This window comes from Sylvia atricapilla, chromosome 30, assembly GCF_009819655.1.
Source record: "Sylvia atricapilla isolate bSylAtr1 chromosome 30, bSylAtr1.pri, whole genome shotgun sequence".
Lineage (NCBI taxonomy): Eukaryota > Metazoa > Chordata > Aves > Passeriformes > Sylviidae > Sylvia > Sylvia atricapilla.
In genome coordinates, this window is record NC_089169.1 from 1,604,529 (window position 1) to 1,625,546 (window position 21,018).

The following is a 21,018-nucleotide window of genomic DNA, read 5'->3' on the forward strand; positions in this document are numbered from 1 at the left end:
GGAAACACTCAGGGAATGATTCAGGTTTTCCAGAACATCATTCCATGACTGTTCCAATGGACTAAAGTAACACAAGTCCAAGTTCTATCCCCAGAAACACACCATTCTGCAGATTTCCACCCCATTTAAACATAAACACAACTGGAAAGAAAATTCCCTTACTCCATTCCTTGAGAAAGATCTGTTCTCCACAGGTGAACATACCCCGAGAAGTAATCCAATACAATAGTCTCAATTTATTTGAAATAATTCGGTTTGAAAACTTTTTAATTTAAAATTTACAGCACACATGGGGAGGAAACATGTTTTGTTACAACTAAAAGTTACCAGAAGAGTGCTGCAGGGCTGTTGTCTTTAATTTAACACTGTCATGGCTTTATTCAAAACACAGTTGCACAAAATCAGTTACTCCAAAGTTTCAGGAAAGAGTTGGAGAAGGAACCAAACCACACTATATACAGACTGCCATACAAAGAGCATTAAAATAGGACAAAACCTCTACAAAATATAAAACCCACCCTGACGTATTTGCATGAAAAGACCACCCACCAAGCAAAAAAGTTTCAAAAGTTATCTGGAGGCTCTGAATTCCTCATTAAAAAACGCTGCTGCTGCATGCCGAGCGGAGGACACGGGACCGGGGATGGTGACACTGGGACAAACAGATTCTTGGGTTCGTGAGGGGCTCAGGTTCCACGTGGTGGCTGACACACGGCACTGCGGGTGTTTGGGAAGTGGGAAGTCTGGCCTAGGGAAGGGCTGTCACCCCCCAGAGCTCAGTCTGTCTGGTCTCAGGAGCTGGACTCGTTTGTCCAAACAAGCCCACTACCCACATTATTTTAATCCATCAAAATAGACTCTTTTTTTTCCATTTAAAACTAATTTTATCTGCATCAGTAACAGACAGTTAAGTAAAACCCTGACATGGAGGTGCTCTAACATACACACTTATAAATAACAAGTCTCAATCTAAGGACAATAAGCAAAAGGATGGGAAAACACTTTCTCTCAAAGCTGAGCATGGAGTGAGTGCCTCGCCCAGAGCCTTCAGGACATGACAACCGTGCATGGACTCACCCAGGACTCATCACAAACACAGGACTTGGTTGTGGCTGCAAAGGAAGTTTCACCACAGCTTTTCTAGTGTCTTTAGAGATATTCCTTCAAAATCACAAAGCCCAAGGAGTCAGTTGTTCCCTAGTGTACCACTGCCTGCCAGACTCCACTTGGAGGCCAGGTTCAGCCCAGCTACAAGCTAAAGGAGGAACCCAGAGTTAAGGCTCTAGTTGGGGGGAAAAACCACACACAGAGAGTGGGGCTTTGAAGAACTTCAACCCTGCATGATCTAAACTCCACTGAAGAGCTGGAGGTCACACTGAACTAGTGTGTGAAATTCCTAAGGAACATCCACAGGGAACCAGGTGATGAGGGACTGACTTACTCAGGCCCAGGAATCTCCCTCCTGTCACCCACAGGCTCTCCCCAGTTTCTGGCAGCTATTGACAGCCAGGACAGATACAAAAATAAGCCTCTGGAATAAAGCTGTGTGTGATATTTGGTTCAGGACCTATGTGAGACAATGTCAGTCAGTGTGATACCACGACTACACTGTGTGAAACCCAGATCACGCCTGAAGGAGGAATGCTGGAAGTCAAATTTTTTTTTCCAACAGGAAAGATGATACATTGGGTCAGATTAGGATTTATAAAAGCTGCTAGAAAAAAAAGCTTCTCTGCACATCCCCCATGCTTGCTCCTGACACCTCTGCAGCCACTCCATGTAAACTCCCAGATAATTCCCAACTGTTACACACAAACTGAGCGTTTTGTCTAGAGCCAGATTTAAACAGTTTAAGAGGTGACGTGCAGAGAAGGGCCAACTTGGATTCATCCTTCCCTTCAACAGTTCTAGAAAAGCTGGGGGTAGAAAACAACACGCTTGGAGGAGTTACCCGTTCACTTTTGCATCAGAAATGCATATTTCATCTATTTTATACATTTTATAGCCATGAGTGGTGCAGAATTCCCAGAATGACAATGCAAGATCAAAGTGAGTGAAGATTTAACAAAGATTTCTAGCAAAAAGGTTTAAAACTACACATTAATTGCTTTGTTAATACCTGCAGTGACAATGGACATGGGAGAAAATTTATGGATTGCAACCCTTTAAGGATCACAACTCTTTCAGTTGGCCAAAATACACCCTTGAAAGAATCTAGTGAATACTCCAAACACTGAACATTGGAGCAAGCAGGAAAAACATCTTCTGAAACCCAATGAGGCTTTACCCTGGAACACCCAAAATAGAAAGGAGCCATCAAGAAAAATCACAGGAGTCACCTTTTAAAAAACTGAAACATGGGTGTCATCTAGTTGGGGGTTTCCAGTTGAATCCATGGAAAACTTGGCCTAGAGTCAACTGATTTAAGAGAATGGGGAATTTGCTGTAAAACATTTTTCAATTCAGCTTTTTAAGCATAAAAACTTTAAAATCCTGAATGTAAACTCCCAATATTAAACCCATGGGGCATGGGATTGGATTCAGGGCTAACAATGACCAACACACAAGACTGTAGGAAATTAAAGAGCTCCAAAGAAAAGTCTGGTGGGGGAATTTGCCAATGGCTTCAGTGATTATAGGGCTGAAAATTGTTCTCTACAGAAGGTTCCCTATGGGCTATCAGAGCTTATCTGGAATGATAAAAGGGGCAGGAATAGTAAAACCACACTTCTGCTATAAAAAGTTAACATAGGATTTCTGTCAGGACATCTATGGTACATGGACATACAGAGCTGCATAATCACTATTGCGTCTTCCGTAACTGAAGAGTCTGGTCCTGCAAATTAATCCTCCTCTTCCTCGCCTTCATCCTCGGGCTCTCGTTTCCTCTTCTCCCCTCGGACGCCCTCTGCTAAGGAAAGAGGGATGCACACAGCCCATTATGCTCTGCCCACACAGCACTTACAGCCAGGGGATGGGAATGGGGAGTGCAGACGTGTTCCTGACAGAACATCCCGGCGTGACCAGCACCAGGATCCTGCACAGCATCCCTGAGTTCTGCAGCAAAGGGCCGGGTTCGGGTGGTGTGCTGTGCGCTCTGGTGGTGGGAGCCCGCAGTGCAATGCTGCCCCATCCACTCCATGAATTCCCCAGCAGTCATTCCATGGCCAGTGGCCCTTCCTGACTCCAGGGCTGCACTCGTACGAAGTGAAGAATTCACACTGCTCCTTCAGAAATACCCATATTGCAAGTGGAAAAGTCAGCTGCCAAACCTGCTCCACTGAGCCCACCATGTGGAAGAGATGGGAGCTCGATGGGAGAAATTCCGAGATTTATCTTTACAGAGATGTGGACTTTTTAATGAAAAAACTTATTAAAAAAATATTCCAATGAGCCATTTCTTGCAAATAGAACGTTGTCCAGTAGAACTGGACAGAATTGCTCATGGAAAAGCCGCTTCCTGCTGGATAAAGGGAAAGCTCCAGCTGCTCCTGGCTGCCAGGTTCTGCCAGCAGGGACTCTGGTGCACTTGAGGGGTATTTTCAATGTATGTAAATAATAAGATGCACAGCAGAGCCCCACTCCTCTCTACATCGGAGAACAACTATTTCCAACCACACAGGAGACAGTGTCTTTCCTTTCAGAAAACTGTTGTTTCTTCCTCACTTTTACTTTACTTTTGCTTTTGTGTTAACATGAACGTCCCAAACCACTAAGACAAAGAATTATAGAGAATTGACTGTTTCAGTCACAACTTGAATACTTGAGCACTTACCTTCCTCCTCCTCATCACCTCCTTCAACATAGTCATCATCATCCTCTTCATCCTATACAAAAATTGGAAGACATTTTTACAAGTGCTGTTTAGTGAAGTCTTCCTTCCAAGAATAATCCCAAGCAGGAATCCAGGAATTCCCTGCACTTTCCCCACCAGTGCATCAGTCAGCCCCAGAGGCTCATTTCTTTGCTTTTTGCTGTTCACTACCTTAAGCAAGCTCAAGGTTATTGACAAATTAACTGTGAGAGAGATGCCAGCAGCTCTAGGTTGCCTTTGAACCCCGAGACAGTAAGGGCCTGGAGTAAAAGGTGCACAACAGTATCCTCTTCCCAAAATACTGCGAAAATGAGTAAGTTGTTGTGTTGGTTTTTTTGTCTTGTTCTAAAGCTGATAGATGAGGAATGTAAACGAATTAACAACCAGCTCCAGAGTCTTGTTTTTATATCCCTCTGCTTGGTGGAATTTTGTACACAGGCGAGTGCGAGAAGTCAAAATGAGCCAACAGCCCTCTGATGCTGGCCTTTGGAATGTTGGAATTAAACTCGCTGCACATTAACTCCCCGACTGAAGCAAACTCTTATCAAAGAACCAGTACTGGCTGGCCACAGGGGCCTTCAGTCCCAAAGAGGGATGCTGCTGGCACAGCCTCACACACAAACCCCACACCAGGCACGTTCTCCCTGCAGCCATCAGAGGGGAGGACCTGACCAGGACCCAGGGCTTTACTGCTGTCCTGTAATTTGTGTGACCAGTTTATAGCTACAAGAACTCTACTCATCACCTTCTGAAAGCTGGCTGTTTTCCATACTCTGGGAACTGTACCAGAACTGTTTTCTGTAACCACAGAACCCCACAGGAGCTTCTCTTTGCTTCCTGCATTTGGCAGAATTTACAAACTTTACCTGAATTTCTTCTTTCATCAGGTATGAAAGACCAACTTCCTCCTCCTCTTCACCTTCCCCCAAATCTGAAGCTCCATCATCTTCATCATCTTCTTCTTCATATTCTCCTGGAGGCCCAGCTTCATTCTCATCATCATCATCATCTTCATCCCCTTCTGCAGTGAAGGACACACAAATAGACCAGAAGTTCAGTTCCATTCACTCCTCTCTGTGTATAGCAGGATGCGCTGGCTCTAATAGTTTTTTTCCTGAAGGATTTGGGGATTTTTATTTTTTTGTAAATCCAGGCAACACATGGGAAATGACCATAACCGTAACCACATTAAATTTTACCATTTTTTCCTCTAAGAAAGATTCCCAGTGTTTTTCCATCACAAGCTTCAGGGAAAACTCTCAATGTCTGAAGCAACTACAAATGCAAACCCCTGCCAGCAGAAGGGACTGAGAGCTGTAACAGCCCCCTTAAGGACTGCAACCAAGTTGGGACCAAAAGGAACTAGGTATGCTTTTGGAAGTAAAATTTGTATTATACTGAAGCAGGGGGCTGAAGCCATTACCAAACCCTGTAAAACTGTAATTTTTTGTTTAAAATACTGTACATGTCCCCTTGCTCTGTATCACTCAATGGCACAAAGGGCTTTACTGCTGGCAACAACTTCAAGAATATTTGTGTCTTTGCAAAAGTATCTTTAGTCCAATTCCCTTAAGCCCAGGCAGCTTCTGCAGGGCTGGAACCCTCTGAAGGGAGCTTTTGCTCTGTATCAGTGCATTAATACAAAACATTCTGGACTCTGCTCTTCAGGAGCACAAGTAGAATTGCACTTGTGTGCTCAGGAAGAACCCGTGCTACATGGAGACCTTTATTGCAGCCTCCCATTCCAAGCCCCCAGTTTGTTTCAGGAAGTTACCATCATCATCGTCTTCTGAGTCTGGTGCCTCGTTGTCCTCCTGATCAAACCCATCCAGGTATGTGATCTGCTGGAGCAGCTCAAAGATGCTGTCCCTGTAGTCCTCAAGGTTTGTAATCTCACAGTTGAACAGGTCAAGGCTCTTCAAATTCTTCAGATTTTGCTGAAAATAAATGAAAAGGATTTTTTCCCAGTGGCGCTCCCAGATACAGAATGGTACAGCCCAAGTATAATAGAATTTACTCTGTCCTCATCCCTCATTTCTAGTCAGAATTTTTCTCCCTCAAAGTTCAGTCCAAGTTGCTGGCAGTGGCCAGATCCCCAACGAAGGCACTAGTTTATAATAACTCCCACGCAGCTCCCAAAGTCCCAGACTCCCCCACACCTCGGGGGTTGGGTTAAGAGCACAGAGCCCAGTTTTGGACAGAAACCCAAATCATCCAGAAAAATGTGTGAATCGATCACCACTGGCAGCCCCCTCCTCTGCTTCACTGTCCCACTCCTGGCTGCACCTGAGTCACTTCACAGTTTAATGAAAACTTATCAGACAAAAACACCTTAACAAGCACAAGGGAATCAGCAGGACACACCTTAGCCACTTTTTCTTCAAAGAAAAAACAAGCCAAACCATCTCTGATTTGGGACATCCCATTGCTGACACATTTTCCAGCAGTGGGGTTACACATGCTGTCCTATAACCACGTACTGAGTCTATCAAACCAGACCAGCCACGAGACTGATGAATATTTGTACCAATCCACTGCAAAAATATTAAGGGTTCTTGATAAAAAATAGTGCTTATTACAGCTCCCCAGAGCCCCTCCCACTTCATACTCACAAGAGCTTCCACAGTGCCAAGATCTTTGATTTTGTTGCCACTTAGATTTAGATATGTGAGATTAGGACATCTCTCTGCAAGGACCTCCAGGCCTCCAGAAATTACATTGTCGCTCAACTCCAGCTATTGTACAGAAAAAAAGGAATTAACAATTAGATTTTCAGCATTAGATTCAGCTGCATCATTGTTAACTGTTCTCCCTTAAAGAGCGTAATCACTTTTGAAGACTCCCCCAAGGTAACAAGCTTTCGCTGTCAAAAAGTCCCTTTAAGTTGAGAATTATAAACTTGAAGTCTCATGGGTTTGGGCACCTCAGTTTTAAGTTACCAGGACTGGAGTTCACTGCCAGCAATGAGTGATCCAAGGGCCTCCTACCAAGGCGCCCTGCTCAGCAAGGCACAGCTGGACCTTCACAATGCCCACAGCCAAGCAGTCACTGCTCCAAGAGCCGCTGACCAAACTTGCCATAATGAACTGGAGACACCCCAAACAATTTCAGTCCTTAAAAATACATTTCAGAGACCCACGAAGCACCTGCAGCACCACACAAGTCCAACCACGAGTGCTGAAAGGTGCGACCACAGCTCATCACCCCTGACTCTGCCATCCCAAAGCACTAGCAGCCAGGAGATACAAACCTTCCGGAGCTTACTCAACGTGGGGAGTTTGGCCAGTGACGTCAGCTCAACGTTGGCCATGCTGAGAAACTGGAGCTCCTTAAATGAGTCATTGAGCCCTTCGATTTCCCCGTTGCTGGACCGGCAGTTATCGAGCACCAACTCTGTCACCTGCAGACAGGCAGCGAGGCATGTGTGGGTGTCACAGCAGCAATCCCGCACTCCCCTGAACCCCACCCCAGGGACTGGGCAGTGGCTGCTGCTTTGGGGCTTCATTTAAAATCATATCAGACTTCTGCCCGCCTAATTTAAAAATTATGCAGCAGTTTCTCTTCCTCTAAGCACACACTGAACTCTGAAAAAACTGCCACTTGACCCCAAAACTTCATTGATGAAGTACACTGCTACGGCTGCCCACAGAACCACTGTAGCAGGATGCATCAGCTGCCCTGTACGCAGCCAGCTGCCAACTTCTCCTCAGGTCTCATCATTTAACTGTGCATAACCAAACTCATAAAACCAGTTTCTCTCTGAACCTAAAACCATCTGACTCCAGATTATTTTCCCCTAGAGTCCTGGAGGTTAATTACGCGCAAATAAATAATTTCCTTGTGCCCAAGCCACTCGATAATCAATACAGGTTGCATACTTGGAGAAGCAGAAGAAGCAGTCAATTAATTTTAAATTATTTTATCTAGAGTGGAACATCCACTTGGTAAAGGACAGGCACAAGGTGACTTTTCCCTTTCCTCACACACTGACAAAATTTTGGGAGACCCCAAGCAGCATGAGGCCAGCTTCCCAATGTTACTTTATTTTTTCATTGAAAGACTACCATTATTCTAAACAGACACCGAATTTTAAGGCAAGCTGCTGGCGAGAGAGGGAGGTTCCCAGCTCCGTCCCCGGCAGCTGCACGCCGGCAGCGAGAGGAGGCCTCACCCGGTGCCTGCCACCTGCAAACACGACTGGGTGAGTTAAATCAACAGTTTGGGGCAGTTTTTTCCCCCAAAACGCACGTGCGCCAGGTCAGGGAAAGCGAACGTCTCAGGACTTTACTCTTGGGGCGAATGAGGCACCGGTTTCCGCGGTGGGACACGGGGAAGCGACGCTCCGGAGCCACGCGTGGGGCCGGGAGGCGGCGGGGGCCCGCGCACGTGCGCTCCCGCGTTTCCAGGGGTTCGGGGCTTTTTTTTTTTTTTCTTTTTTTTTCTTTTTTTTTTTTTTTTTATAAATGTCTCCTTCCAAAAAAATGTAGAGTTGGAAGCGCGGAGGGACGCGGGAGGAGTATGGGGACCCCACGGCACGCCCGGCGGGGCGGCGTGCGCGGGAAACAATGTTAATTATATTAATTAAAGGCGCCAGGATGAGCGACGGGCCGCGGCCAGGGCCGCCGCCGTGACCTGTTTACTGCGGCCAGGGGAAGCGGCGGATTAACGTCGGGGAAAGCCGAGGCCGCCGCGCCCCCCGGGAACTTCGGGGCACCCCGAGAGAGGCGGCGGAGGGGGAATGCGGGGGGGCCGCGGGTCCCGGGGCCGCGCCGGAAGCGCCGCCCGCGCCCCGCCGGGCCCTGCGCCACGGCTGACCCAGATTCGGCAGCGGTGCCGCCGGGCCCGCGCGGCCCGAGGCGGCAGCGACGGCCCCACGGGGCGGGGGGAGCGCGCCCCACCGGCCCCGCCGCCCCTCACCTTCTCGGGGGCCCGGTTCCGCAACTCCAGGTTGATGCGCTTCTTCATCTCCATCGCCCCCCCTCCCGCGGTTCCGCACTGGCGAGGGAGGGTGGCCGAGAGCGGCCGCGAGGGTCGCTGCGGCTGCGGCGGGCGCCGAGAGTGCGCCGGGAGTGGGTCGGGGGTCGCCGGGGCCGCCCCGGCCGCGCCGCTCCGCCGCAGCTCCGGCACCGTCAATGGCCGCCCGCACACTGCGCCTCCATGACACGGCGCATGGCGCCCCCCCCGGCCACGCCACGCCCCGGGGCGGAGCTTCCCCGCGCTCGCCGTCATTGGCGCTGGCGGAATTGCGCCATTGGCCGAGCGCGCTGCCCGTCTGGGCGCGCGGGGGGCGGGGTTTGTGCTCGCGCGCGGGGGCCGGCGGTGCGCGCGCCCTGAGCGGGCGGGGCGGGGCCGGGGGCGGCCCTGAGGGGCCGGGGGTCGCGGCTGTGGCGGGGGCCGGGGGTCGCGGATCTGGCGGGGCCGGGCCGGGGGTCGCGGATCTGGCGGGGGCCGGGCCGGGGGTCGCGGATCTGGCGGGGGCCGGGCCGGGGGTCGCGGATCTGGCGGGGCTGGGCCGGAGGTCGCGGATCTGGCGGGGCCGGGCTGGGGGTCGCGGATCTGGCGGGGCCGGGCCGGGGGTCGCACGCCCCGTGTCACCAGTCGGGGTCCAGGAGCGTGCGGCGGTCTCACTGGTCATAGAGTACATCAGCTTTTGCGGGTTTGTGTTATTTTTTGGTTAATTTGCGCGACGGCAGCACTGCCAACGCGTCGAGGAGAGGAGACAGGTTCACACAGGCTGGAGATTAGTCCGCTTCCTAAAATCCGAGTCACTCGCGGGGGTATAGATGAGGCTCATATCCCACTCTGAGTGGATACATGGGATTTGTATTCCACTCTGGTTGGATATGTGTAATTTAGATCTCTCTGGGTGGATAGACGGGATTTATATCCCTATGGAAATTCTTTTACTATTTAAAATCGGTAATTAATAATTAATCAATGTTTCTCTATTGAAGTTTTTCTCCTGAAAAATGATCCTTGAAAAGAGCCTAAGCAGCCAACATTCCTCATTCCCAGGCAGAACAATTCTAGGACAAGCAGTTCCAAATATTTACGTGTTGACTCTTAACTTTGGAGACACAAATAACTGGAGACATTTTGGCAACTTGGTGACAGAACTGAAAAAAAAAAACAACAAAAACCAGCCTTTCAACATGGGAATCTCAGGTTTGTTCCAGCTTTGTGTAAACTCGATGGAGAAAATATTTCCTGTTTCAGGATCAAATAGGGAGAAGTCAGCCAAGGAGTTTGTCTTGTCTTGTAGGAAAGGGTTAAAATAGGGTTGGAAAGGCTGGATATTGTGGGTTCAGGAATGGAGGAAAAATGGGAGAAATAAGGAAAAACAGGTGAGGGATTATTTCCTTTTTTTCAGATCTATGGGATGTGGATGGAAACAGTTCATGTTCCCCAAATTGGAGCTTGAAGGGCTGACTTAAGGTTCATGTTGATGGACAGTGGTCTGTCATGAGGACAAGGAGTTGGGAATTCACTGAGGAAAGACAAGAACTTGGGAATATAAAAGGCAGGAGAGCAGCCCCAGCCCCCATCCATAATTGCCTAAATCTGCACAAAATCACCTTCACAGGTCACTAAACAGTGTGTTTTCAACCCTGGAGCCGGTTCTCTCCTCACTACTGGCTCTGGGTGGCTCTTCCCTGCCTGTGTTTGTGTCCCTCACTGGTGCTTTTGGGGCTGAAACCCAAAAATAGCCCCTGTGGGCTTTGGCTGCCCCAGAACATAGACCCTGGACTGTGGGAGTGCTGCTGGGAGCAGGTGCAGCAGGATTTGGCCCTGGGATGGTTTGATAAGGAGCTGCTGGAAAATGCCAGAGACCTGAGCCTTCTGCTTGCTTCCTGCTGGGAGGTAACTGGGAAAGGTTGTCACAACTACAGGGAAAATCCTCTTTGTGTTAAAGCTGCTTATCCCGAGGGTTTGCCGGGAGAGCTGGGTGGCTGCTCATGGAGATAGTGGCCGTGGAGCCACCACTGCTCCTCGGAGTAGGGGAAAAAGGGTAAATCTGGGAAAGGAACTCGTGAAAGAGCTGGGAGGATGCTGTCATTTTGGGACAAAAGAGGTTTGGGTGAATATTCCCAGCTTTGGGAGCAGGGGAGGTGTGTCCAGCTGTCCATCTGTTTTGTGTTTGTGTCAGGACATCACTGTCCCAAAACAGGACTGGAAGGGGAGGATTTGATCAGGAGGGTTTGTAACTGGAGGATTTGCTCTGGAAGGGAACGATTCAATTTGTAGTTAGGCCAGGTTACAGCAAACTGGTTTATCTTCTCTGTCTGCATTTAGAGGGATGATTTTTAGAAATAAGCTCATAACCTTCATCCACATCTTTTATTTTCCTTTAATTGCTTTTTACTCCACTCCTGGGTGGGAAATCTCACTGCTGTGTGATCCTGAATAATTTTCCGGGGCATTCTTGGTTTTTTTCAATCCGCCTTGTGGCAGCACAGAGCCAGGAGGTGGCACTGCCAGGCAGCACATCTGGTCTCGCTCCTCTGGCTGCGTCTGAACCTATTTCGAGCCTTTTAGCTTCCGTAGGAAACAAAAGTCTGCTTCTTTCCAAGGCTAGGGGTCTAGATAACCTGGGAATGGTGGGACAGGCCGGGGCTGGCCCTGCTGCTCCGTGGGTGCAGAGGAGGTGGGCAGGATGGGTCGTACCTGCTCAGGCAGCTCAGGAGATTCTCCGGGGGTCTGGGAGATGTCTGGAGGGAGCCGAGGGCTCTGGGGACTGTGACCACCATAAGTCTCCTATTGGTTTAACTCAACATCCCTTGGCATGACTCAGCCTCTTTTGTCCTGTAGGGTTACCTGGGTACACCTGGGCCAGTTTTCCCTCCTTCTTGTTAACTCTCAAGGAAAGGCAACATAGATTCCGAGTGTGAAATTGCAGTTTTTTCCCCCAAAAAAAGAATTTAATTCTGATTTCTTGACCAAACCCACCCATTTCTGCAACAGCTTGCCCTGCATGGGGAGGTTGGGGTGGTGGGAGGTTTTCTGGTCCACCTTTTCATCATACCCAGATACTGTGGGTATTTCTGGAAAATAAACTGTGTGGTTCTGGAAGAAATGAAGTTGGAAGCTCCTGGCTGGGTTTAGAGGCTCAAGAAGATCCTTCTGATGGGACAAGCACTGCACGCGTTGTTTGTATTTGTTACTCCAATTCTGGTGGTTGTTGCGGATTATTTACCATGACAGACCATGTACCAGGTGTTGGGAATTTTATTGGCAGGGGTTCTTATTTACAGCAGAATCCAAGGAAACAGGAAAGGACTGGAGCCTTGCAGAGCTCTCTGTGCTCGTGCCATGGGGCGGCACCGTTCCTCCACAAAAGCTTCAGACACAAAGTCTCGGCAGTTCCGGAACAGAGACAACGCCTCATGGAGAGAATGTTGTTGTCAACACCTGACAGTGTCCTGGTCACCATCCCAGCCACTGTGTCTGGAACGAGGGAAAAAGGTGAGCAGGTTCCAGAGTGTGGTGAGATGGGACTTGGTATATTCCTGGGATGTTGGAGAGCTCCGGCTGAGGAAAAGGTTGGCCAGGTGGAATGGAGCTTTGTAGGAACCTGGGCAGGAGGGTGGAACCACTGGCCTGTGAGGTTCATCCCAACCCAAACCAGTCCAGGGTTTTGTGGAACAGGGTATTTAGGTGGATGAGCAGTGGGAGGTGCCTAGTTGCTCTCACCTATGAAGGTCCCACTGAATGCCAATAGATCATTGGGAAAATGCCCTGGAAAGCCACTCCAGGCCATCAGTGGAGTCAGAGCTGGGTGAGTTCCCTGGCATCACAGCTGGATGCCTGGAAGCTGCTTTGTTATCTTTCCATTGTTTTGGAAAGTTGCTGCTTCAGAAACAATTGGATTTCCCTGCGTTAAAGGACACACTTTGAGTGAGTGTTGAAATCCCAGAGTACCTTTGGAGGAGGAGTCTGGGGGTCATAGCAGGAGACCCAGGAAGCTGAGGAGGATGATGAGGATGAGTTGGCTCTGCAGGGATGATCCCAATGACTCCTGGGAATCCTGGTGAGTCAAGGAAAATAAATCAGCCAGAAAGTCCTATGTTTATTGTGCTAAAAGCCTGTAGCAGAGCTCCTGAACTGACGAGCACTCACCTGACTGTCCTCAGCATCCCTGGAGTCCCCTGAAGCTTTTGTATCTGGTAATCCTGAAATGTTGGTGGTGGCATTCTCTTCTAGAAGCCACTTCTCCAAGTCGATCTCTCCAGTGGTGCTTGTCTAGATGTGGAGAAAAATAAATAATCTGGTGTGTCACAGCACAGGATTAACTCATATGCAGAGAGATCCCTCCTTAGGATGTCTTTGATAGTATTTAATTGGGAAAACAATGAATTTCCCACTGTTTCTGTGCAAACTCAAAAAAATAAATCCCAACACAAACCATTCCATGATTGCTGTTCATGGACACTCTAGTCAAACTCACTTGACTTGTTCTGCGGTCTAAAAATCAGCAGTTTCGTTTTTCCTTGTAGCAGGGATTTGGGTGAGGAAAACCTGCTTTTTAGGGGAATACCAAGAGAAACCCAACTCACCTCATATGAATCCAACTCGTATATGTACGTGGCGGGGGTTGCCGTGATGTTGTCATAGTAATAATCTTCTGTGGAATAATAGTAATTGCCTGGAATGGAAACAGCTCCAGGTGAGGGGGCACTGTGAGGGTTGGGGACACCTGTCTAGCATGGGGTAAGATGAGTCCCTCCCCCATGTCCTCAGTTGTGATCACCCAGCTTTTCCCCCTGAGCAGCCAGTGTAACTCAAATTAACCTGGGCAACTCTGATAAATCCCTTCCCAGCCCCGGTTATCCCAACTCGCTCCTGTGGCTTGTGGAAAACGGTAAAAATGCTTTAAAAAAAGGCATTTCTCACTTAAATGAGCCATGTAGTCGTATAAATCCGGTGCGATCTCCTCCATGTCATCTTCAACCTCGGCCTTCCCTGAAAGTAAAGGAACAACGTGCGGATCATCGTGCGGAGCTTTGGGCCAAGCCGTGGGCACAGGGTCACGTGAAGTTCCATTGATTTATTGGTGCTTTGGGCAAAACCCGTTTCCTGCGGGACTGATGGATTTACAACCTGACCCATGATTAGATCCCAACTAAAGGTGTGAGAGGTCAGACCAGGGCTGGGGTTTTCCTTTTTGGCCTGTGGATGTGCCGGAAGCAAGAGATGCAGTGGTGGGGAAGGAGCCTCTGGCTGTGCTCCTGCACCCCAGACCCAGAGCTGGGCTGGATCTCCCCTGGGATGAACTGCTCATCCAAGATCCAGCTGCTCCAGTGCCTTTGGCTGTAGAGCTGCCAAGGGCTCGAAAGGGACCCTCATGTTTCCTCAGGGCTGAGCCACTATAAATAAGTTCTGACCCACGTGACATTGTCACAGTTGGAGAGAGTGGCTCCTATTCCAAACATAAGGTTCTGTATGTTTTCTTGGTTTTGGGGGGGAATTTTTAAATCAAATTAATTTGGAATATTAATGTTCTAGTAGTCACAGATTCAGATGCTAAGATACTCATGAGAATGGAAGATATGGAATAATAAGATATTTTTATAGTTTGATACTCATTTATAGTGATAAATAAGATAATTATAATATTGTCATTAGAAGTTACACCATTAATAGCTGGAATGATGCTTTCAGTCATGCCCAGGGCCAGGTGTAGCTCCAGGTCCCTCTCCAAATCCTCCCACTTCTTCCTAAAATATCTCTGACTTTCTCAGCACCGGCAAAGCCTGGGAGAGAAGCCCAGGTCCCAAAATTACCATTAGGGAATTCTCTGAAATCAGTGGCTGAGGCTGAAGATTCCAGAGTGGAATTGGGGCTCTGCTGGAGGGACAGAGCACAGCCTCACCCATCGTGGTGTTGAACACCTTGACCTGTCCCACTCCCATCCTGAGCTTTTGGGGAATTTTGGACTGAAATTGGGACCTGCCCCACCACTCCCACTCCTTCCCATGCTCATCCTCTGACAGTGCTCTGGCAGCCTTGAACTCTGGCTTGGGCATATTATCCTCTGCACAGAGCTTTCCCAGAAAGTCACTCCGAGCTGGCTCTTGTGTTTGCACTGGAGTCACGCTAAGAATAACAGGGCAACCATATCCTGAAAATAGCTCTCAGCTGGGAGTGCCCTCACCTAATGTTTCGTATTTGGTCAGTTCCTTTGAAGAAGAGCAAGAAGAGAAAGAAGAAGAGAGAGGCTTTTGGCATGGGAGCTGCAGTTTCCAGTTCCCCTCAGCTGGTGCTTCTCCGTATCCCACCTTCCCAGAGATGGGGGAATACCATGCTCCTCCCTAAGCAGCTCTAGGTTGGGGTTTTCCTCCCTCAATACCCTGATTCCACTCTTCCCCACCTCAAACTGCCCACGTAACTCTCACGAAATCCTGTTGGGGTTTTTTCTCTGCGTCTCCTAATAGCTCCCAGCTGGAATTCGCAAATTATTTTAACCATAATGCGGGAAACACTCACTGTCCCACTGTTCTCCTAGCACAGACTTTATGAAGCTTTCAGTAATTTACACCGTAAATTCCCGATGTTTTTTTCCCTGCAGCACCCTTTTTCTAAGACAATCCCTCCAAGATCTTTCAGCCTCCACACCCTCCCAACTGCCCCGCGGTATCTCAAGAGTGTGGGAAATAATCACAGCAGCGAGCTAAAATCAAATTGCCCTTAGAAAACCCTGAAAAACCCGGGGAATGTATTTACCCGTCAAAGAATGTAGAACCAGGAGCACGGCGATGCAGAATTTCATCGTCCTCCGTTGGCTGTCGGCTGCCGGAGCGGCTCCGCTCCTGTTCGGCGGGACCTTCCCGAGCCGTCCCCGCGGGGGCAGGAAATGACTCGAGGGGGTTGAGCCGAGCAGCCTCCCCGGTAGCGCGGGAGGAAGCCCGAGTTGTGCCCGGGACCGGAGCAGTGCGGGGCTGAGCGTGTCCCGTGTGGTGGCCGCGCTGCCGCTCCGGCGGTGGAAGAGTTTCTCCTTGCAGAGGCGTTTCGGATGGCTGAATTGCAAATCTTGGGAAGTTTTCCCCAGGGAGGGTTAGCGCGCTGGATGAGTTCTCATATGGAGGGAGGATGGTTTTGATTATGTTCTAACGGAGCAAAGCAGAGCTATAAATAGCAAATTCTTCTGGGAGACAAGGCAGAGATGCTGACGATGCTGACTGGAGCCAGAGTCAGTCTTGACTTCCCGTAAAATTTTGGGGGATTCTTTTGTCTTAACTTCATTTCCCCTTCCTGTGCCTTAGTATCTCTATCAGGAGGAAGAAACATGAACGGTCAAGGATTTATTTTTATAGTGAGTAAAAACACTCTGAGGGAGGAGGCGATAGCGGGGTTCCTGCAGGGAGCTGGCAGGATCCAGGTGGGAATGGGCACAGATTGGAGAGGGAAGGAAAAGGGCAAGAGAAGAAGACAGGTGAATCAGGTGGTGTAAAATCAGTATTTTGGTGACTTTTGAACAGGGAGGTTAGAAAACCAGGAAAGAGCAACATGAGTATTGCATAGTACAAGAGGAGCTCTGTCTTGGAGTGCAAGGCCATGGAATCATTGAAGAGGTTGGCAGTGGCCTCAAAGCTCATCTCATCTCATCTCCAGTTGAATTTAAACCAAAGATTTTTGTAGATTTTAAGGATTCTAATCAATTTTAAGCAAAAAATTCCCTGAAGCAGACTTTTTTCCTACCAAGAGTGGACCCAACTGAAGAAGTTTTCCAGCACATCCCAAAGGCAAATCCCAGCCTCTCTAGGGTTCTCTGTGCTTTGCCGAAGGAGCTTCCCCTGTCTGTAGAGAGATGTTTGGCAAAGGGTTAAGTGCCCAGGAATGCCGAGCAGGAAGTGAATCTTTTAAAATCCTCCTCTGCACAAGATCTGTCTCCCTCCTCCACAAAAATAACACTGAAAAACAAAAATGCCAATCCAAGCAGAAATCTGAACTTGTGGAGAATCCCAGCAGGGCTGGATTCTCCTGAGCCATCAGTTCAGCCAGGAGGCACTGGGGGAGCACGGAAGGGTTAAAATATCCTGGGATTAAAGGAATGGGGAGGGAAGAGGCGAGGAAGGTCCCTGAGGATGGTTATGGCTTATCAGATGAGTGGGTGGGGTTGAATGGACAAACCCTTGGTGTGGGAGCTGGGAGTCAGAATTCAGTGGGATTTGCAGGCTTGGGGCTGGGAATGACTCTTCAGAACTGGATGTGATGGGGTAAGACTTGCAAAAATTGGGAAAACTTGGAGAATCTGCTAAGGGACCTGGATAAAATGTGTCATAAGATGGTAAAAGGGGGAAACAGTTCCTTTTCCCTGGCTGTGACCAGCTGGAACATCCCAGCAGCATCCTGCATCCCAGGTGCAGATCTCGAATTGCGTTTCTGGATGGAAAAGGAAACCACTCTGGTTTTGTTCTGGTGGTTTTTTTTGTGGTTTGGGGTGGGGTTTTTTTCCTTTTTTTTTTTTTTTTTTTTTTTTTCTTCCTTTCGTTTTTCTTTTTCTTTCTTTTTTTTTTTCCTTTTTTTATCTTTTTTCTTACTGATTCTTCACATCTGGTAACATGGAGCAAGCCATTGCAGCCACAGGAAGGAGGCAGACCAAGGGCTTTTCCATCTGCCATCTCAAAACTTTGCTTCCTGTTCCCCAAATCCCTATTTTGCTCTATCTTTCTACTTCTATGTCTTTAGTTTTTAATTATTATTAAAGTTTTTTTTCCAAAATCCAACAGTAAAATCTGCCACAATAATAGAGCAGCAAGGCAGGGACTCCTTTCCTGAGGAAAAACTCAACACGTGAACCCAAACAGAAGGAAAAGGAAAACAGAGGGAAGGAAAAGGAGAAAAAAAGGAAGAAGGAGGCTCTTGGTTCTTTCCGTGCTGAGGGGGCTACATCCCAGGGGTGCTCTGGGCATCCAGACCCTGGTGCTGTGTCAGGGGGTTCAGTCCGAGGAGGAAGGTGCAGCTGAAGTCGGTGGTGCTCAGATGCGTTATGTCATTTCCCAGCTTTAATAGGCGGAAGCGAAACAAGAAGGGAAATTAACAACGCAGCTGGTAACTCCGATTCTTCCCTGAACAATGCCCTGTGTCCAGGAGGTGGCATTCACAAGATTCCTGCGGAAGAGGCTGGAAGGGACATTGTTTGGAATTTTCCTTGCAGAAGATGTGAAGATGAATGAAAAATCCAAGCCTTCATGGCACCAGTGTCCAGCACTCCCTGCGGCACCGTCAGTCCAGAGGGAGGAGGAATGAGCTGCCCATCCCATGGGAATCCGGAGGGAGGGACTTTGGAGCCGTCCAGGCTGTTCTTGCTGGCTGACGGAATTTCTTAGTCTAAATAAAGTTTTCCTGCTCCTCTGTAAACAGTGGCAACATGGGGGGCAGAATCAGAATGGGAGATGTGAGGGGCTTTGAATAGAGAAAGAATGCATGTTTTAAAGAGGAGTTCCTTGAAAATGAGAGGAGAGGAGAGGAGAGAGGAGAGGAGAGGAGAGGAGAGGAGAGGAGAGGAGAGGAGAGGAGAGGAGAGGAGAGGAGAGGAGAGGAGAGGAGAGGAGAGGAGAGGAGAGGAGAGGAGAGGAGAGGAGAGGAGAGGAGAGGAGAGGAGAGGAGAGGAGAGGAGAGGAGAGGAGAGGAGAGGAGAGGAGATACTGGGGACAGGTGAGCCTGCCGACAGGTGGTGCTGGGAACAGACTGTGTCCGGTGTCCCCGCTGTGTCCCCCAGTGCCGACGCTGTCCCCAGCGTCCCCTGTCCCCGGGACTGGTCCTACCCCCCCATGAGGACCTCCGGGCCGGCAGGGGGCGCACTGCCGGCCGCCATGGGCGCCGCCGTGCTCTTGGGCTGCGCAGCCATCGCTTTCGGGCCCGCGGCCGCGCTCCTGCTGCTCACGGTGGCGGCGGAGCCGCTCCGCGTCCTCGTGCTGGTGGCGGGGTGAGCCGGGGCGGTCCGGCAGCGCGGCTGAGGGGCCAGCGGCGAGCCTGGGAGGCCGTGGCGGGCCGTGTGGGAGGCCCCTGTGGGCTGCTCGGAGCGGCCTTTGGCGGGTCGGGGGGCACTGGTGGCGCCGGGCGCGGCTGAGGGAGCGGCTGTTCTCGGAGTGAGGAGCCCTGAGGGGGCAGCTCAGGGGCTGCTGAGAGCACTGAGCAGCGCTGGGGCTCCCAGCCCGGCTGTACCGAGCCGCTCTGCCTGACGCGGGTGTCTGGAGCGCCGTCCGTGTGTCCCCACAGGGCGTTTTTCTGGCTGCTGTCGCTGCTCGCGGCCTCGCTGCTCTGGTTCGTGGCGGTGCAGCTCAGCGGGCGGGAGGACGCGGCGCTCCTGCTGCTCGGAGCCGCCGCTGCCGTCCTGCTGCAGGAGCTCAGCAGGTTCGCCTGCTTCAAATTGCTCAAGTAAGAGGCCGCCCGGGGGCCTGGGGAGCTGTGCCGGTGGTGGGGGGGTCCCAGTGGTGGCGGAAACCAGAGCAGATGTTGGGGCTCTGTGTCCGAGGAGCCCCACGGAGTCTCTTCCTTGTTAAACCCTGGGAACGAGCCGGGCTGTCTCCTCTCACCCCGCCCTGGCTCTCCCTTCCCCTCTCCCATGGGATGGGGCTCATGCTCTCTCTCTGGCGGGGGCAGGAAGGCGAATGAAGGGCTGGCGACCTTCAGCAAGGATGGGCAGTCCCCGATCTCCCTGCAACAAATGGCTTACGGTGAGCAGACCCTGGGCGCTGGGTGCTGCATCCAACTCTCCTGCCCTTCCTTGAGCCCACCGAGCCCAGGGCTGTGGAGGCCACGGTGGCTCCCCTGACCCTGGCTCCCCCACAGTGTCTGGGCTCTCCTTCGGGATCATCAGTGGTGTCTTCTCCATCATCAACATCCTGGCGGACTCTGCTGGGCCAGGCACCGTCGGGATCCACGGGGACTCCCCTTACTACTTCATCACCTCTGGTGAGGCCAGGGCCATGGAGAGGAGGAGGAGGAAGGCTCTGGCTCTGAGGCTCCATGTCTCTCCCCACAGCCTTCCTCACCATGGCCCTGGTACTGCTCCACACCTTTTGGGGCATCATCTTCTTCGATGCCTGTGAGCGGCGCCGTGCTGGGGGCCTGGGGCTGGTGGTGGGCAGCCACCTGCTTACCTCAGGGCTGGTGAGTCCAGGGGGCCACTGGAACCCCCACCCAGCACTGCTTTGGCCCCCCTCACTCCCTGCCTAGGGCCATGGGGTGAGTTACACCCCCAAGCACCCCCAGCCTCTTGGGGTGCCCAGGCTGAGGGAGGTCACTAGGGGATTTGGGGGCATGCAGCTCAGCGGGGGTTCAAGCCAGGTTTCCACAGGGCTAGGCACTCCTTTTCCAGCCGTGGCTGTTTGGAGCGGTCAGAAAGGTGTGACCTGCCTCTCTGTGTTCCCAGACCTTCCTGAACCCGTGGTACGAGGCCACCTTGGGCCCCATCTTCATCCTCACGCTCTGCACCGGCCTCTGGGCCTTTGGCACCGCTGGTGGCTCCTTCCGCAATGTCCTGAAGTGCCTCTCCTGTAAGGAGGGGCCAGAGCTGCTGGGATGGGGGTGGATGTGTCTTGTTGAATGGGGGCCGCATACCTGGGTACCTCCACGAACCCCCAGATGACCCCCACCTTCATAAATACTCTTTGCCTCCCAGGTAAGCAGGAGCCTGAGGGCCAGGTCATGCTCTACTCAGCGCTGCAGGTGCCTCCTGAGGAGTGAGGGAGCCCCATAGCCCCACAGCTGGACGCTTCTGCCAGTGCCTTCGCCCCTCCTGGGCTGGGGGAATTTGTGTCTGACCAGTGTTCCTGGGGGGCCTTTGGAGTCTGACCAATACTCCTGGGAGAATTTGGAGGTCTGCTCCTGGGGAATTTGGGGTCTGACCACCACCCCTTTCGCTTTGTTCCCAGATTATGTTAACACCTTTCCTGCAGTTTGAGGCTCTGGGGAAGTCCAGGCCTGGGAAACTCAGGTCAGGACCCCCTATTCCCTCATGTTTGTCACCCTGGGGGCAGTCCCTACTCCTGGTGCAGCCACTGGTGCTGGGGGTGATGCTCTGGGGGTGGGGGGCATCGGGACTGGGATATGCTGCCATTGTCACTCCTGTTCAGCCCCTAGGGGGTTGGAGGTGCACCGGGAATAATTTTTTTATTAAGAGTAAAACCCTTTTACAAGAGCATGGGACACTGTGGCTGCTGGGGAGAAGGGGAGGGGGGAGAGGGGTTTCTCCTCCTGTT

The 21,018-nt window shown here is 50.8% G+C and overlaps 2 protein-coding genes across 3 annotated transcripts; one reads left to right on the forward strand and one right to left on the reverse strand.

The window, feature by feature from the left end:
• Positions 1 to 249: 249 nt before the first annotated feature.
• Positions 250 to 8,994, reverse strand: ANP32E (acidic nuclear phosphoprotein 32 family member E). Of its 2 annotated transcripts, none has more exons than XM_066337888.1 (7): positions 8,732 to 8,994; positions 7,065 to 7,214; positions 6,427 to 6,549; positions 5,589 to 5,751; positions 4,681 to 4,835; positions 3,776 to 3,827; positions 250 to 2,911 (listed from the first exon to the last, which is right to left on the reverse strand). In XM_066337888.1, the coding sequence occupies exons 1-7, from the start codon at positions 8,783 to 8,785 to the stop codon at positions 2,844 to 2,846; spliced, it is 765 nt and encodes a 254-aa protein (XP_066193985.1). In that variant the 5' UTR covers positions 8,786 to 8,994; the 3' UTR covers positions 250 to 2,843. The 2 variants fall into 2 exon arrangements, with proteins under 2 accessions (XP_066193985.1, XP_066193984.1); XM_066337887.1 differs by having other exon boundaries at positions 250 to 2,908; positions 8,732 to 8,927.
• A 9,633-nt stretch (positions 8,995 to 18,627) lies between these two features.
• Positions 18,628 to 20,957, forward strand: APH1A (aph-1 homolog A, gamma-secretase subunit). Its single transcript, XM_066337879.1, has 7 exons — positions 18,628 to 18,740; positions 19,034 to 19,192; positions 19,418 to 19,491; positions 19,607 to 19,729; positions 19,800 to 19,927; positions 20,190 to 20,313; positions 20,439 to 20,957. The coding sequence occupies exons 1-7, from the start codon at positions 18,628 to 18,630 to the stop codon at positions 20,501 to 20,503; spliced, it is 786 nt and encodes a 261-aa protein (XP_066193976.1). The 3' UTR covers positions 20,504 to 20,957.
• Positions 20,958 to 21,018: the final 61 nt, after the last annotated feature.